This window comes from Astyanax mexicanus, chromosome 9 (genome assembly GCF_023375975.1).
Source record: "Astyanax mexicanus isolate ESR-SI-001 chromosome 9, AstMex3_surface, whole genome shotgun sequence".
Lineage (NCBI taxonomy): Eukaryota > Metazoa > Chordata > Actinopteri > Characiformes > Acestrorhamphidae > Astyanax > Astyanax mexicanus.
In genome coordinates, this window is record NC_064416.1 from 34839599 (window position 1) to 34857433 (window position 17835).

At 37.5% G+C, this 17835-nt stretch overlaps 2 protein-coding genes across 5 annotated transcripts in view; one reads left to right on the top strand and one right to left on the bottom strand.

The window, feature by feature from the left end:
- The window catches only part of gramd1bb (GRAM domain containing 1Bb), a 291298-nt gene that overhangs the window by 33515 nt on the left and 239948 nt on the right, over positions 1 to 17835 (top strand). The gene's annotated exons all lie outside the window — the stretch shown is intronic.
- LOC111191166 (uncharacterized) lies at positions 1817 to 5937 on the bottom strand. The gene is made up of 8 exons (XM_049483733.1): positions 5761 to 5937; positions 5225 to 5386; positions 4502 to 4589; positions 4186 to 4344; positions 3900 to 4106; positions 3231 to 3402; positions 3051 to 3130; positions 1817 to 2574 (listed from the first exon to the last, which is right to left on the bottom strand). Exons 1-8 carry the CDS (start codon positions 5892 to 5894, stop codon positions 2281 to 2283), a joined length of 1296 nt encoding a protein of 431 aa, XP_049339690.1. The 5' UTR covers positions 5895 to 5937; the 3' UTR covers positions 1817 to 2280.

A 17835-nucleotide genomic window follows, 5' to 3' on the forward strand; every position in this document is an offset into this window, starting at 1 on the left:
CACAAAGTGTCAATGTTTAGTATGTACTTCACCTTCCAGAACAATGGAATCATTTCAGTGTGCAGATGGCCTATTACAAATACATCGCCAAGGGAATATTTAACATTGTTCACTGACACACAAGATACACGTTGAAGTACCTTGTCTTGAAACTGAACATCCCTCAGAGCATCATTGCAAATAAGAGCCTTCTGTAGCTCTGCTGGTAGAGATGAAAAGGGTGTGCTTACACTTTTGCTGAGCGTCTCCTCAAAATCACATAGTAGCCCTTTAGAGGAAAACTCCCAGCACTGTTTCATCTGATGACGGTTGCTCAAAGTTGAGGTTATGTTTCTGAAATTTTTACATGTGCTAGCAATGTTCTTAAAATATTGGTGTTTGCTTTCAAACCTCATACACCACAAAGCACGAAGAGGACCAAACATTAGCATAAGTCTGGGATAATGTGTTAAAAAATGACATTTGGGAGTTAAAACGTTCCCAAAAACATTTGTCATCTCAGTCAGAAATTCTTGTACAACAAATTCCAGAACAGCAAGTTCATCTTTTCTCACTGTAGGAGCCATAACTACATCTGTGATTTCAGCACACAGTTTGAACACACGCCAGTATGGACAATCAGGTGGAACATGGTCTGCCATCAAGAAAGGCAGCAATCTGAATAGACACCACTTTTGACTGGCTGACCCAACAATGGCAGAATTTCGAAGTAGTTTTTCAGAGAGAAGCACTGGCTTGTTTGCCCTGTCATTTTTTCCAATGGTCATGCTTTTGAGCTCATTATTTATCTCCTGTATGGTTATGTGCTTTTGTTTATGAGCTTCACAAATGACCAATTTCATTACAAGAGGCAGCACTCCTTCTAGCAAATCATGCATGATATCAGGAGGAAGACAGCTTGTGACATCAAAGTAATCTAGCATATCAAATTTACAAGTACCATGTACACCGTACAAAGCAGCACTTGCTGGATCATTTTCTACACACTCAAGGTGATACCTGTGCACTTCTGCTGTCCTAAGAACAAAACTTTCCTCCCGGAATTTTTGTTTCATCTCAGAATAAGAGGCCATGCAGTACCGACAAATTCTGCCACTGTTAAAAGACATTGTAAACCCACCTATCATGTGAGCAGACAGGTTATCACATGAAAATGTTGCCAGGGCAGCATTAATTCTGCACTCGTGTCCGTTAACATTTAGGACGAACCCTTCAGTTGAGAGCTTTTTTAGGTCATCTACCACTGGTTGGAGTATAACATCAAGCCCACACTCTTTTAGATGAGAACAGCGAACAAGCAAAGCTAAATGTATGTGACTGAGTTTCGAGCGATACCTTGCACTGACATTGCCAACACTATAATAAAATGCACACATCTTGTACTTGCTTCTCTTAGAGCCTAAAGGGTTAACAATTTCAAATTCATCTTCATAAAAATGAAGTCTTAGAGCCTGTGGGTGGTCTTTAAAATATGAATGTTCTTTAAAATAAACTCCATCAGTGTAGTCCAACAAAATCTGATCGTCTCTAATTTTATGAGCATCTGCAACAATCTCTTCCCAGACATCTTCAAGAGAACAATATTTTTTCAATACCTCTGCAATGGGTACATAAGAAAAAGTGCCAATTTTGTTTCCAGAAGCATTTCTTAGTTCATAGTTAAAGGGTTCTGTCATATCCATTTTAGATTTACAGTGTTCTTTAATCATGTGTGGAGAACGAATTACATCACAAGCTTTGTCAAAGAAATCAGGGGTGGATAAAACTTGCTGAAGTTCAGGGCACTCTGAAATAGGGAAGCCATTTTTTTCAAGATGATAAGAGATGAATAAGTCATAGTTCTCTTTAAAAAAACAAAATAAAAAGTTTAAATCATGAACAATATCTTGTTGAACTGACAGAGGAAGGTGGTTTTTTTCCCTGCATTTTAGAATAAAGCCAAAAAGGTTCTCCCTTAAATTTTCAAGCAGTTTATCAATACTTGGTGGGGTAGACTGCTGGGTTAAATCTGCATCAAAAGTGTTGTCTTGTTCCACTACTGATTCTTCATTAACTTCTTCGTTGCTCCCAGGGGAAGGAAAAACACTGTGTTTGTGTTTTCTGTACACGTGTCTTCTGTAAGAATGGTACTTGGAAAAAGTAGAACAGCAATCATTTATACCACAAGTAATGCTAAAGTGAGCTTTGTGTGCATGTACAAGTCCAATGTGTTGTATAAGCTTTACAAGGGTGAAAGTTCTACGTGGGCATTTTGGGCATTGGTGCAGTGGAGCCATAGATCTACAGAAGATTCATCACTCGTGTCACAGTTACTGGCAATGGCTTGTCTCCTTCCTCCTTGATGTGTAGAATGCACCTCTGGAGAAATGTCATGGTATTTCTCAGCCGTGGAGGGTATGCAATGTTGAAGGTGAAATACATACAAAAGGTTGTGATGAAGGCCTCATCTACTGCAGCACAAGTGCACACCTCAACTCCATCAACCTTCACCACACTCTGACTTCGTCTAGAAATGGCAGTTTTCCAATCCTTGTCTTTCAGCTGAATTGTAGGATACGGTGTGGCAGGTTCACCCTACAGATAAACAGTAGAGAAAAAAAAAAACATTGATACAAATCAGTATCTTTTCTTTCTGTGGTCATCTCCACTCAGCTAATTACTGTTATCATTCTCATATATATATATATATATATATATATATATATATATATATATATATATATATATATATATATATATATATATATATGTATATATATATATATATATGTATATATATATATATGTATATATATATATATATATACATATATATATATATATATATATATGTATATATATGTATATATATACATATATATATATATATATATATATGTATATATATATATATATATATATATGTATATATATATATATATATGATTTAATATTCCTGACACCTATAAATAGCTGTAATGCAGCACAGCACTTATGTCATGCTGCTAGTGAGGCTTACACAAAAAGACAGCCTTGACCTTGAATGTTGGTATGTGGCAACATTTTCTTACCTCTCCAAGTGAAATGAGGTGGTCAATGTTCTCCCTGAAGATGGATGGCAAAAAAACAAGTCCACCCCTGAAGTCAATGCCTGTTATGTGAAGAACAAAAGTGCTTTAATAAGAACTCAGCACGAGGACAAAAGCCACCCACTGATGTAATAATTCTACATTTGGGTCAAAAATCACAACCTGGAAGGTCCTCAGCCAGAGCTTCCTCTCTCGCCTCCACATACAGTTTTTTTAGTGGCAACGTCCCCTTGACAAGTTTCAGCAAATTAGGGAGTAAAGCTGTAAATCCCTCGTTGAAGCGACGACAAATGTTCACCGTCAAAGGATGGATGGCATCAACCTCGTCATACAACTAAGGAGGAAAATAGGCAAAAAGAAAAAAAATATATATAATAAATTACTATAGTGTTGCAATAAAGTTTAGTGATTAATACAGCAGGCCGTGTGACAATGATTAATTTTCAGGATTTTCCCGAATTAAAAAAAATTGGATAATTGGTTACATCTAAATATTGTGCGAGACGTGAGTCATTACGTCTCTACTTTCTGTAGCCTCTGTATCCGTGCTTTCCATTTCAGTACATTTTATAAAATTCAAAAGCAGCAGAATTCATCACCCCACACAGCATGTGTGATTGTTGCAAGTTAAATATTGGTGGTCATCCTCGATAACCAATTAAATCTCCCCATCACCCAGGCCTATAAATTAGTTTTGAAAAATAAAAAACCTAGAATAGATGTAGCCTTATTAAAAAGATACAATGTTGGTTCATCACTTGCCACCAACAGTAACATTAGGCACATATAATGGCTATACATCGTTAGTTCCAATTACTTTATTACACTTACCCCTGAGGATGTTCTTAAGAACGGGTATTTCATCAAGATGTTTGTAATGGTCATTCCCTCTGATATTTCTCGACGACGCCATGCAAATGTCTTTTTCATGCGGTCCTTCACGATCACCAAATCAGGTTGTGTCTTCCTGTACTGTTCATGCAATGCCTTGACATGGGCCTCAACAGATGTAGCATCCTCTCCAACAATGCATGATTCCTTTATCAGAGACACAAGTAATCATTTCATAACCAAAAAGTAAATACTTACATTTTTCCTTTGCCTAAGAGATACTTACCACAAATGTCTTAGTACGCTTGACATGCAAAGTTTCAGGTCCATCTGTTGACTTCCTTGCTTGGTGAAACTTCTCTTTAAACTTTTTGACCTCGGTGTCGTTGAGAAGTGGCGCCCGTTCTGCCTTGAACTTCCTCTTAAGTGACATATGCCAGGTATGCTTTTGATGAACAAGTCAAAACATGCGTACTTTCAGCAATTGCAACACCACCACCAATAAATCTAATATTACACACCAAATTAACAATATTACATCAGATACTTCTGTGAACAGAACTAACTATTTTGTAAATAAATAAATAAAAATGCAAACTTACATAACCATTCCCCTCAACATCCTTCAAGAAAGGGTACTTCACAATCAAAGCTTTGGCAACCTGAACATACTCTGCATTGGTAGGATACCTGCACACCAAGAGCAACAAAATCATTTGTCCAGTAATTCTGCAAATCTCACAAAATCCTATGTATAATATTAAAACATTTTGGCACTTCTTATGATAACCTAAGCTCAAATTCAAAGAGCTGAGGCACATTTGCTTTGGACAATTCTCATCTTCGGCCTGAAGTTACCTTGCTTAATGAGTTTTCCCGCTTTGTAAAACACACCCCTGGCCAATTGCTTATTAAACAAATTACATGTTTTGTAGTAAAAATTACTAAACATACTTTAAAAAGACACGTATGCCTAACTGCATGCAAAATTACTGTTTATTTGATTAATTAATTTACTAGGCAAGAATGCAAAACCTGTGGCCTGTGCAGAACCTATATATATATATATATATATTTTTTTTTAGCAAATAAATGATCTTAGCAAATAAATGATAAGAAGTGTTACTTATGAACTTGTAATTTGGCCCAGGGTGTCAAACGTTTATATATGACTGAGCATTACTTGGTCAACAGCACTATTTAACATGACATCAGAAGTTTATATATTTAAGATAGTTTCAAGTTTGTACATTTAAAATACCTATACATCATAAACAAGCTATGATTAGATAATCATCCACAGAACTACAGAGACTAGAACTTACATTGTGTACTGTGCCATCATTTCATAGAGTGTCCTAATAATTTTGTTACGATCTCTTGGGACCTTCTGACAACTCTCTTTGGCATCCAGGCGGCTTTGGACATCTTTTGGAAAACACGGAATGGACATCACAGCAGGCAGTCTTTGGCAAACTGGCTCCTTTCTGTAAAACAAAAACAAAAACTAGTATAGAAAGACAGTCAACCTCAAACTGCACAAGAAACATTGTGCCAACAGGAGAAACAGATGCTGTTTTTCTTTTTTTTATTGTTTGATGGATGACCCAATCAAAAACAAAGCAGGGGACACCAAGTCTACTCTTTCAGATCTACCTTGCAGCATGTTTAAATTTACACCCAAATAATCAAGCACTTCTGGAGGCACTCTTTGATTCAATAAGATGGAGATGATTCAATAGGGTTGGAACTAAAGTGTGCATGAAGGTGGATCTTCAGGAGCAGAGGTGATTACCACTGACAAACAGACAGTGAATACATTTCAGAAAAACTATGTACATTTAATTTAAAAATGGATTACCTTTCAATTTGAGTCAGGTTTTCTACATCTGGTGTGATATCATCCAAAGAAAGAATTACCTTCTTGTGTTGAGACACAAAATCTCTAAATTTTAATTGTTTTTTGAAAGACTTATCAAAGAGATAAGCAATCATGGCTTCTGTAAGTCCACAGTCAACTGTCTCTCCATCCACATCATTTTCTGAAAAAAAAAAAAAAAAAAAAAACGACACGACAAATATAAACTGTGAAAAGGAAAACGTCAAAGTCAAATTTAATGCTTAAAGGTTAGGACAATTTTAAGACCTCAATAAATATAGTTTAAGACCCAAACTTGTAGGCATAATTACTACGGCTGAAAATAATTTATTGTGAACCTGTAAAACTTAACCTTTTCTCATTTGTTATACATTTTTTTCCTGATTGTGTTCCAGAACAGAGCCATCTATCTACATACTATCTACTATTAAATGCTTTTGAAGACCTCAAAAAATAATTTAAGACCCCAAAATGTAGTCATAATTTAATTGGGAGAAAATAATTATTTTCAATTCTGTTTCATTGTGATGCAGGATAGAGCCAACATAACATGTAATTTTATAGCTTCCTACACATATGAAAAAAGAGGAAATTATCAATTAAATTGTAGAGATGATGTTTAAAATACTAATACTACCACTAACACCACTGCTACTACTACTTCTACTACTGATTATGATGATAATGATGATGATGATAATAATAATAATAATAATAATAATAATAATAATAAAACCATTATAAAGTAACTTTATATATAAGTATGCTTGACAACATAAAACCCCACAAAAACAAACTTTTAAAGCAAGCAGGTTTGGTTTTTACCTAATTTATTTTTTTTTTTTTGTCTTAGTCAAAACGTATTGGGACCTTCCAGTTAGCTAGCTCACAGTGTACGTTAGCTATCCTGCCACTAAAGTTATCTAGCACTCCCCTGACCTTAGTTCTCCTCCTGGGCCAAGACGAGGCGAGCGGGGCCGGGCCGACAGGGGCCCGGCCGGGGGAGCGGAGCCTAGCCTAGCCTAGCCTATCCTATCTGGCAGGGTGCCTGTGTGAATACCTCATCACGCACTGACGTTGCCCAGCTACTGAGGCTGATCGTGTTCACAGCTCTGCTTGGATGCAGTGAAATTTTTTTTATAAATAATACATATCGATATACCACTAAATTAATATCACCATTATTAAAACATTGAGATAAATACAGACATCGATCACCTTCATCTAACATTCACTGTAAAAATACTTTAACTTTAGTAAGTTACATTAACTGATAGCTCTTAAGTAACTTAGCCTTCTATTTAAATGAGTAGTTAAATGTCTGCTGTGTCCCTGCAGCATATCAGATGCAGCTTTTATCTATGGAAACGCGCAGCCACGCGCTCTTTTGGCTCTAATTCGGGAACCGTACACCATACAGTAAAACGGAGCACAGAATCCGGAGAGCCAGACGGTTCGGTGTATAACATGACCGCATTCCATCAAATATGGACGTACGAAAAACGGAAATATGAAAATTATGATTTCATATTTTCAAAACCAAGTCATATTTCGCTCTAGATGTTTATTTTCTGAAATGAGATGCAGCAAAATAGGCTAGATAACCGAAAAGCAGAGATTCTAAGCTTTAAAATGGTATATTGGGTGTCTATTGGGTGTCTACATTGAACCTATGACTATTCATAAACATAGCCAGATATTAAATATCATATTTTTCTGGCCCGCCGGCGGGCCAGGGCGTGTTAAGAGGTTAAAGGAAATGCCTGCCATTAGTAATGAAAGCACTGTTATGCAAGCCTAGGTTTCAGTGAACTTGCCAGAGACAAGCTCTTCCCGCACTCAATAGTCACTTAGCATCATTCGAATGCTTGCTTGCATGTAGCTGCAACAAGCAGACCTAAATATACTTTGAAAATATATAATTTTCCAAACATATTTTAATAGTATTAAAGAGACTAACTAAACATAAGTCCTCCTCTAGCTACATTTTCACTAAGTAATGTTACTACTATTATAGCTAACGCTAGCGTTACCTAATTAGCCAGCTAGCATGTTGGTTTATTAGCATTAGCTCTGCTAGCTAGCTAACAGCTCTAATATAACTTACTTTTTTCGAAAGAAAAGTCACGTTAAAACACTTAATAAGATTACAAAGCACTTACCTCTGAACCTCTTCTGCTGTTATTTCGACTCCTGCGTCCACCAACTTTTTTATCAGCTCCTCAGTTGAGAGCTGCCTCAGCGCCATTGTCACACTCCTCCCGCCCAGAACAGTGACCGTTAAAATTTAAAAATAAGAGGCTAGTGCCGTGCGCGAGGGCTCCCTCACTCGGTCGCATTCTGTTATTGCAAAATTAGACAGTCAAAGTCATCTGGTTTTGGTGTGTGTGTGTGTGTGTGTGTGTGTGTGTGTGTGTGTGTGTGTGTGTGTGTGTGTGTGTGTGTGTGTGAGAGAGAGAGAGAGAGAGAGAGAGAGAGAGAGTCCACAGGACCTACAGATGGGCTCCAGATAGTGCAGACAAATTCATCCATGCACTTCAATCAGTTAATGTATCTAACAAAATCACTAACTTTATTAACACAGATTTTGAAAACAATAAGCAAAGTGTAAATCATGCTGTGAGTGAAATTAACAGCATTTTTCACATAGCATCTTCTATGGCTGAACTCCAAAAAATTAAACGGAAACCAGGCAAAAAAATGAAAAAGGAAAAATGGTATGATTACGAGTGCCAATCAATTCGAAAAGAATTAAGAAAATTATCAAATCTAAAACACAGACAACCAGAAGATCAGGACCTGAGAAAAAAATATTTTGATACTCTTAAACAATATAAACACTCAATCAGAACCAAAAAACTAAACTATACAAACAAAACTCTGAGAGACATAGAAGATTCTATTGAACACAACCAGTTCTGGGAGATGTGGAATAACTTGAGCAAAACAAAATCACAGGAAATACCCACACAAAATAGTGAAATGTGGAAAAATCATTTTGAAAATCTGTACAAAGAAATCTCAGAGAAAGATCTAAATTCCAATTACAATCTGATCACACAAAAATTACAGTCATTTGAATGTGCAATTAAAGACAACCAAAATCCTCTCGATTATCCAATTACACAGGTAGAATTGGCTCAAAAACTTAAATCATTAAAATCTAAAAAAGCCTGTGGTCCTGACAGCATCAGGAACGAGATGCTTAAAAACAGCACTCCTGATCTGCAGAGAGCAATGCTCAAATTATTCAACCTCGTCCTGAGTTCAGGCTGTTTTCCTGACATCTGGAGTCAAGGACTCATTACCCCAATCCATAAGAGTGGAGACAAATCAGATCCCAACAATTTCAGAGGCATCTGTGTGAGCAGTAATCTGGGGAAAGTGTTTAACAACATTTTAAATAACAGAATTCTGTCTTTCCTTACCGAACACGATGTCCTGAGCAAGAATCAGATTGGCTTCCTTCCAAATCACAGAACTACAGACCACATTTACACCCTACACACCCTAATTAACCAACACGTACATCAAACCAAAAATGGAAAAATCTTTGCCTGTTTTGTAGATTTTAAGAAGGCATTCGATTCTATTTGGCACAAAGGACTATATTATAAACTTCTGGAGAGCGGTGTAGGGGGTAAAGTTTATGACATCATTAAATCGATGTATTTGGAAAACAAATGTAGAGTAAGAATTGGAGACAAACATACAGAATTTTTCACTCAGAAAAGAGGAGTGAGACAGGGCTGCAGTCTGAGTCCAACACTCTTTAATATCTACATTAATGAGTTAGCGGTGCAGCTGGAACAGTCTGCAGCTCCTGGTCTCACTCTGCAGGACGGGGAGGTGAAGTTCCTGCTCTACGCAGACGACCTGGTGCTGCTGTCTCCCACTGCACAGGGGCTACAGCAGCACCTGGACCTGCTGGAGCAGTACTGCCAGAACTGGGCCCTGGCAGTAAACCTGAAAAAGACCAAAGTTATGATCTTCCAAAAGAAGCCCAGATGTCAGGAACACAGATACCAGTTCAGTCTGGGCAGCACCGCCCTAGAGCACACGATGCAGTACACTTACCTCGGCCTCATCATTACTGCATCCGGGAGTTTCAGTTCGGCAGTGAATGCACTAAAAGATAAAGCTCACAGAGCAATGTACGCCATCAGGAGAAAATTCTTCAATATTGACATTCCCATTCCAATCTGGTGTAAAGTATTCGACAGTGTGATCCAGCCCATTGCGCTGTACGGGAGTGAGGTATGGGGTCCACTCAGTCAGCACAGCTACACTAGATGGGACAAGCATCCAACAGAAGTCCTGCATGCAGAATTCTGTAGAATGATCCTAAAAGTCCAGAGAAAAACTCCAACCAACGCATGCAGGGCAGAATTAGGCCGATTTCCTCTGATCATCAACATCCAAAAACGAGCTCTAAATTTCTGGATGCACCTGAAGACGAGTCCCAGTGACACGCTGCAATTTAGGGCGTTACAGACCCAAGAACTGAACCCTGAAAAGAGCTCCCTCAGTCAGCTGGTCTTGAGGCTTATTAACCCTCTAACAGATACTAATAGACAGCAGCCTCAGCCCAGCACTGCTTTACCACCCAAACTCAACATCAGGCAAATCACCAAACACAGTCAGAGTGATTATCTGGAACACTGGCAAAAAGAAATCCAAACTCAAAACAAACTGGAATGCTATCGGGCCCTAAAAACAGAGTATAAATTAGAGGAATATCTCCTGACTGTCAGAGATAGAAAGCAGAGACAGATCCTGACCAAGTACAGACTCAGTGACCACAGCCTGGCCGTAGAGACCGGCAGGTATAAACAGTCCTGGCTGCCCAGAGAGGAGAGACTGTGTGCTCACTGTTCGACAGGTGAGGTCGAGACGGAGATGCACTTCCTTCTACAGTGTGAAAAATTCAAAGAAACACGAAATTTCTTCATTAACAAATTTAATTATTTAATTCAAAATTTTGAAACATTTTCACTATTAGAAAAATTACGGATCACTCTGGGGGAGGGGCACACCGCCCCCCTCGCTGCCAAATACGTCAGTGCGTGTCACAGCCTGAGAGACAGTGGTAACACCTCAAAATGACCTCTAAAATCCTGGGGACCCCATCCCAGAGAAAATGATTATTATAATATAATTATAATTATTGATAAATGATATAATTATTATAATAATCATAATTATTTTCTGTTATAAATGTTATTATGTCTGTTATGTATGTTCATACCATTGTTGTTAATTGTTATAAGGCTTTGGCAACACTGTAATTCACAGTCATGCTAATAAAGCTACATTGAATTGAAAAATTGAATTGAGAGAGAGAGAGAGAGAGAGAGAGAAAGAGAGAGAGAAAGAGAGAGAGAGAGAGAGAGAGAGAGAGAGAGAGAGAGAGAGAGAGAGAGAGAGAGAGAGAGAGAGAGAAAGAGAGAGAGAGAGAGAGAGAGAGAGAGAGAGAGAGAGAGAAAGAGAGAGAGAAAGAGAGAGAGAGAGAGAGAGAGAGAGAATATTATAAGAATGATATGTAATTAGAAAATATAATTTTTACAATAGTCTCTCTCTCTATCTCACACACACACACACACACACACAATAACTCAAGATATTAGTTTTGCCTTGAATATATTAGTACAGTAGTAATATTAATAAAATTTGTTTCAAATATTTAATATATATAAACACACATTTTGTTTAAAATACACGAGACTGTCTATAACTGTAGTCTTCATCTAACATTTACTGTGAAAATACTTTAACATAGCTATCTAGCAAAGCTGTTGGTTTATTAGCATTAATAACATTAACATTAATAATATTTGTTTCAAATATTTAACATATATAAACACATGTTAACAAATTTTCTTTAAAAAATGTGTTTGTATATTAAATATTTGAAACACATTTTACTACTGTGCTAAATATTATTTGTATATTTTAATTTATGTATATTTAATAGGTTTTTATCAAATGAAAAATGTTTAATTAAATATATATGGTTTATTAGTACAGTGATACAGAATGCTGAATGTACCTTTAGTGGCTGGTTAAATGGTACAAATTAGTACTTCCTCCTTTTAGAAAAGATTTTGTACTTCAGGGAGAACATATTTGACCCTGTAAAGACCAATACTGTATCTTTGAGGGTACAATTATGTAAAGTGTACCTTTGAGTACAAAACTGTACTCACATCGTTACCTCTGTTTTTTAGAGTGTATGAGGCTACCTATGAAACTTTTCCTAAACCTACATTGTCTGCAGTAGCTCATAAAAGAAAATATTCAGAAAAACGAGTCGATTAGGAAAATAAATTGTCTACGTCAACCCATACATTAGTATTCATGGCCACGCCCATCTCGGCGTGTAAATTTGTGCAAATAACACATCAGTGGTATATGCTTTGCCCAGTAATTCAGAGCTAAGGAACAAATGGTTAGAATTTGTCTATGGAACACCACCAGTAAAGTACAATTGAGATCGAAGGTCTACTTCGGGTCAGCCAACAAAACCCCGGGTTAAATTTTTACTTTCTTGACCTGGACTACACACCTCTGTTTGTAAGTAACTATAGGGTTTACATAGGATCTCCGGTGGATTTGGCGTTTAACAGAGACTCTAAGTCTAGATCAGTGGCTGAACTGCATTTAGCAGGGCATTATACATGTTGTAAAGTAAAGTAATGTGTTTATTTTAAAACGTTTCTAAGGGTTGTCTGTCTTGCTGCCTTGCAGTGCTGTTAGCCAATCAGATGCGATATGTTTGCATGTTTGAATTTTTATGAGCAAGAGCCGAAATCGTTTCTCTCCGCCCACTCCTCCACCAGACTAAAGCAGCATTATACCGGATCAAAAAAACATCCATTAAACTCCTAATAGTGATAGTAGAAACAATATGTTAACCCTTGTGTTATTACCTCAAAAAAACTAATTTGAGTCAAGTATTAGCAATAGAGGAGGATTTTTAGCTAATATTAAAATATTGAAAGTATAAGTCTTTCCTTTAGAGAAATTACAGATGAAGACGAGTACTGTTCCCTACATCTTCAAAAAAAACTCTTGGACACTGGAGAAAACTAGTACAGGAAGAGATAGGTTTGGCTGACCCACATGGCAACAGCTTCAGCTCAGATTAACACTGGACTAAGTCTCAGTTTTAGCAGTGACAATGAGAGGAATTAGAGTTATGACAGGAGAAGTAAAGTAATAAAGTCATTGCTAAGATCATAAAATAAAAAAGCAGCTACGTTCTATAACTATTGACCTGTAGTGTTTATATATTATATGAAAAGAAAGCAGCAAAAGCAGCATTTGTAATATTTAGCTTATTTAAATTCAGTTTAATATTGTTAATATTTGCCAGTAGCTTTATACTTTAGTTATTTCAAAATTATTGTTCTTTTTCAACTCCCTTCAAAAGTAATTTGCTCTGGAACTCATGGCTATATTTGTATGGGTCTGTGTGGTTTCCTAGTGAGGCTTCAGGTGGTGGTGCAGTGTATAATATCAACTTCAGCATGCTGCTCATCCCCTGCAATAAAAATCTTCTTATATTAAACCGGAGGTATGCAAAGAAAATCAAAGGTCACCACAGGCCATTTTCAGCTCATTTACTTTTATTCAGCTCATGACGCGACTTTCTAATGAGCTTATAAATCCAATATGTTACAGCAGGTGAACTCTTTATAATGCTTTATGACCTTTATGACCTTTCTATTTAATTTGATTAATGGGAGAATAATGCTTATAATAATTCTGAGACACTATACTATGTTTTGTGCATCAAAGGCTTTTTTACACAGCGGGGTGGGATTTCTTGAGATTCCCCCAGAAAGAAAAAGTGTGTAAACCCTTGGAAATGTCATGTTTTTTTTTAGGTATAAAATTGCCATGAAGTCCAGGGTACTGATAAATATAATCTGCTTAAAGTAATAACATCACAACAATTAAGATCATTCATCTTCATTGAAAACAGCATAAAAACCTAATACTGTTAGTTGACAAAGTATGTGAACCCTTGGGTAAATGGCCTATAAGTGGAGTTTGAGAGACTTAACTTAAGTTTGGGAGATTGATTCACGCCCTCACTCCTCCCACTCTCCTCCCTATGTAAACAGTTACTTCCTCTCTACCTGCATGTTGAGCAACCTTTGTAGATGTAGACTAAAGCTATTTTGACTGATAAAAAACACTCAAACAGTATAAGTTTGCTTTGCACAAGAAGGATACACATACAGTTGCAAGAAAAAGTATGTGAACCCTTTCACACCCTTTCACTCATGATCAATGAGGTGAGGAAGAATCCTAGAGTGTCAGCTGAAGACTTACAGAAATCTCTGGCCCAGGCTAACATTTTTATTGACAAATCTACAATAAGGAAAACATTAAACAAGAATGGAGTTCATGGGGGACACCACGGAGGAAAAAACTGCTGTCCAAAAAAAACACTGCTGCACGTTTAAAGTTTACAAAAGAGCACCTGGATGTTTCACAGCAGTACTGGTTAAATATACTGTGGACAAATTAAACCAAAATTGAGTTGTTTGAAGAGAACACACAATGCTATGTGTGGAGAAAAAAGGCACAGCACACCATCATCAACACCTCATCCTAACTGTGAAACATGGTGGAGGAAACATCATGGTTTTGGGCTGTTTTGCTGCCTCAGGGCCTGGATCTGCAACTACAAGAAACGTTTGGTTGAGGTTTTTGCTGCCAAAGGAGAGTTAACCAGTTATTAAATACAAAGCTTCACATACTTTTTCCACCCTGAACTGTGAATGTTAACATGTTGTGTTCAATAAAACCATGCAATTTATGTGTGGTTTTAGCAGTTTTAAAGGATAGTTTCAGCTTTCAGAAGATCTGTGATAACAAAATCGTTGATAAAAAAAAGGGAAAAGGTTTAGAGAGAGAATTCAAAGAATTTAGAAATTCACCAGTCTAGAGTCAGGCAAACAATCTACCAATGGAGACAATTTGGGACTTTGGTTACTTTGCCAATCAAAATGACTCCAACAGCACAACAGAAACAAATTTTTGTAATAAGAAAAAAGACAGAGTGACTGACAAAGAATTGAAGGCGTCAGTGGTATAGGCATACTGTGAAACTGAAACACCTGTCAGTTTTTAGTGTGGGAGGTTTCATGGCTAAATTGGAGCAGCCTGGTGGCCAATCTTCATTAATTGCACATTGCACCAGTAAGGGCAGAGTGTGAAGGTTCAATTAGCAGGGTAAGAGCACAGTTTTGCTCAAAATATTGCAATGCACACAACATTATGGGTGACATACCAGAGTTCAAAAGAGGACAAATTGTTGGTGCACGTCTTGCTGGCGCATCTGGCAGCAAGTCTTTGTGATGCATCAAGAGCCACGGTATCCAGGGTAATGTCAGCATGCCACCAAGAAGGACCAACCACATCCAACAGGATTAACTGTGGACGCTGTAAGAGGAAGCTGTCTGAAAGGGATGATCGGGTGCTAACCCAGATTGTATCCAAAAAACCTAAAACCACGGCTCATCAAATCACGGCAGAATTCGATGTGCACCACAACTCTCCTGTTTCCACCAGAACTGTCCGTCGGGACAATAAATTATTGTGTTCTAAACCAGGTGTTTCAGTTTCATTGTCCAACCCCTGTATGTGATCACAGAGATGCTTGTTGATCCGTACGTGGTCAGGTGGCAATCTCCAAAAATCTTTGTTCAATAAACTGACTGAAAAGAATTTCAGGTGTCCAATAAAACCTTAAACAAGCAGGGTGTCCATGTCAAGATGACACCATGAAGGAAGTGCTTACTAAAAGAAAATTTCTGCATGCCTGAACTTTGCAAAAGAGCACATCGACACTCCACAATGGTATTGGTAGCATGTTTTTTAGACAGATTGAACTACTGCTGCTCTACATTTGGCAGAGAAAGAAAGGCACTGGGCATAAGCATGAAAACATCATCCCAATCATAAAGCATAGTGGATGGAACTTCATAATTTGGTCCTGCTTTGCTGCATTAGGGCCTCATTAGCTCACAATTATTAAAGTAAAAAATGAATTACAGCATAATTTGAGAGTAACTGTGCATCAACTAAAACTCTGTAAAAGTTGGGTGATGCAACAGGACAATGACCCAAAACATTAGATCAAGTCCCCAATTGAACAGCTTAAGAAAAAACAAATCTGCCTTTTGGAGTGGTCAAATCAGAGTCCAGAGCTCAGACACTATGGATTGACTTGAAGAAAGATGAACACTTGAAGCATCCAAGGAATATATGAAAGAATTACAGCAGTTCTGCCAAAATAGTGGGCTAAAACTCCTCCTGAACAATCTGCAAGTTTTTTTTTTGTTAGGCTTTTTATTGGGACCCAATTGGACTTCTAAAATGGGCCCCATTGTTTCAGCCCACCTCTCTATCTGGAGAGTGATTAATTATTTATCAGTACACACAAGACCAGAGGCAGCAGCATATTTCATGAAGTATGCAAACAGCATGTCCTCCTCTACAGTAAGTGATGGGCTATAATTGGTAAGAGGAGCTGGAAGGAGTGGAGAAGGTGGAGACACACTGTGGAGATGTTGCCACGGTAGCACAGTATTAAAAATAGAGTATAGGGTTTAATTAGAACGGAACTGTCTTCAGTGTTCAACATGTTTGGAAAAAGATCAATTCAGGTATGTATTTTTAGAAATACCAATGAGTTGTTTTAAAAGAAGTTGCTTAACTTTTCACGCCAGTTTTAGACCAATAACTCACTAAGAAAGCTCACATTCTCCATGCAGAAGAGTTTATCATTTCCTGTGAGGGTCATAATGGTGTTAGCATTTTAACCAGATATGTGAAAATATAAACCCAAAGACGCATATAAATATATCATATCTCATAAATATTAGCTGAGAATAGTCAATTGTATTCTCTGTCCTATAGATTTTTTGATGAGTTTCCATAAATCTGTCTATCACTCACTACCTGTGTTAGCTGTAGCTCTCTTGTTCATTCTTCCTGGCAGAACTGCTTTAACTCATATTCCTTGGACACCTCAAGTGAAAAAATCCTGTCCTGTTAAGGGGGTAAAAGACAAGCTTTCCAACAATATAAGATTCATTGCCTAGAAGAATTAATACAACAAAGAAATAATCTACAAAACACACATTTCCTTACTTTTTCTGCTATGTTCATCTGGGATTGTTCTGGCCAAAATGAAGGTGATGGAGAAAAGAAGAATCTCTACTTTTTTTTGCTTTTTTTTTTTATTCAGTGCTTCCGACCGTCTGACACAACCCAAAATTAAGTGTTCTTTCCTACTAACCTTATGGTAGTCCAGGAACACTCTTTTTCACACTAATACTTCTAGGAAATTGGGGTCATGCTGACATTTGGCCAATCGCATCACAAGCCCGGCCGTCTGAAGTAGCCTTATATAAATCTGAAGCATTTTTTTTTTTTTTTTTCAGTGCTCCTAATCAGTGCAGTCTGAGGCATTAGGCAGACAGTTTGATCTCAGCGGTATGAATATAGCTGATAATAAGGTCTGGCTGCATGCCTCGCATGTTTGTAATGAGCCTGTCTGTATGACTTTCATCTGTCCGTCACCACGGCCTGCTGTGTTTTCTTTCTTCTGTCTTCCCCGGTCTTTGTCTTTTTTCTGACTGCACCCATCTGCCGTATCTCTCACTTCGCTCAGGCGTCGCTCAGCAGAGCGGTATTGTAGCGACGGAACAAACTGTGCCGATCAAATCTGCAGAATTGATCCTCCACCCCCACTGCATCAGTCCTTTCAGCTTTGCAGAGCCCGCTACTGCTGGAATGGCCTCATTTAGCTGATCACCTGTTGACTTAAATGGAATAATGGATTTTCATCAAAAGGATGGCATGATATCATTAGCGATGCATGCAGACTGACAGAATTGCATGTTTCTTTTTTGATAGCAAGCTTTTGCCAACATATGTATTTGAGTAGTCGATAATATGTGTCCAGAACATCAAAACTACGACATAACCAACTGGATGCAACAAGAAATAAACCCTGTTTTCAGTTTTCGTTTTTGA

Excerpts from the sequence above, each read along its gene's own strand:
- LOC111191166 (XM_049483733.1), bottom strand. The coding sequence starts at position 5,894 with ATGATTGCTTATCTCTTTGATAAGTCTTTCAAAAAACAATTAAAATTT. Across the intron at positions 5,387-5,760 it reads AACCTGACTCAAATTGAAAG|AAAGGAGCCAGTTTGCCAAA; the intron begins GTAATCCATTTT and ends TTTGTTTTACAG. Across the intron at positions 2,575-3,050 it reads ACCTCATTTCACTTGGAGAG|GGTGAACCTGCCACACCGTA; the intron begins GTAAGAAAATGT and ends GTTTATCTGTAG.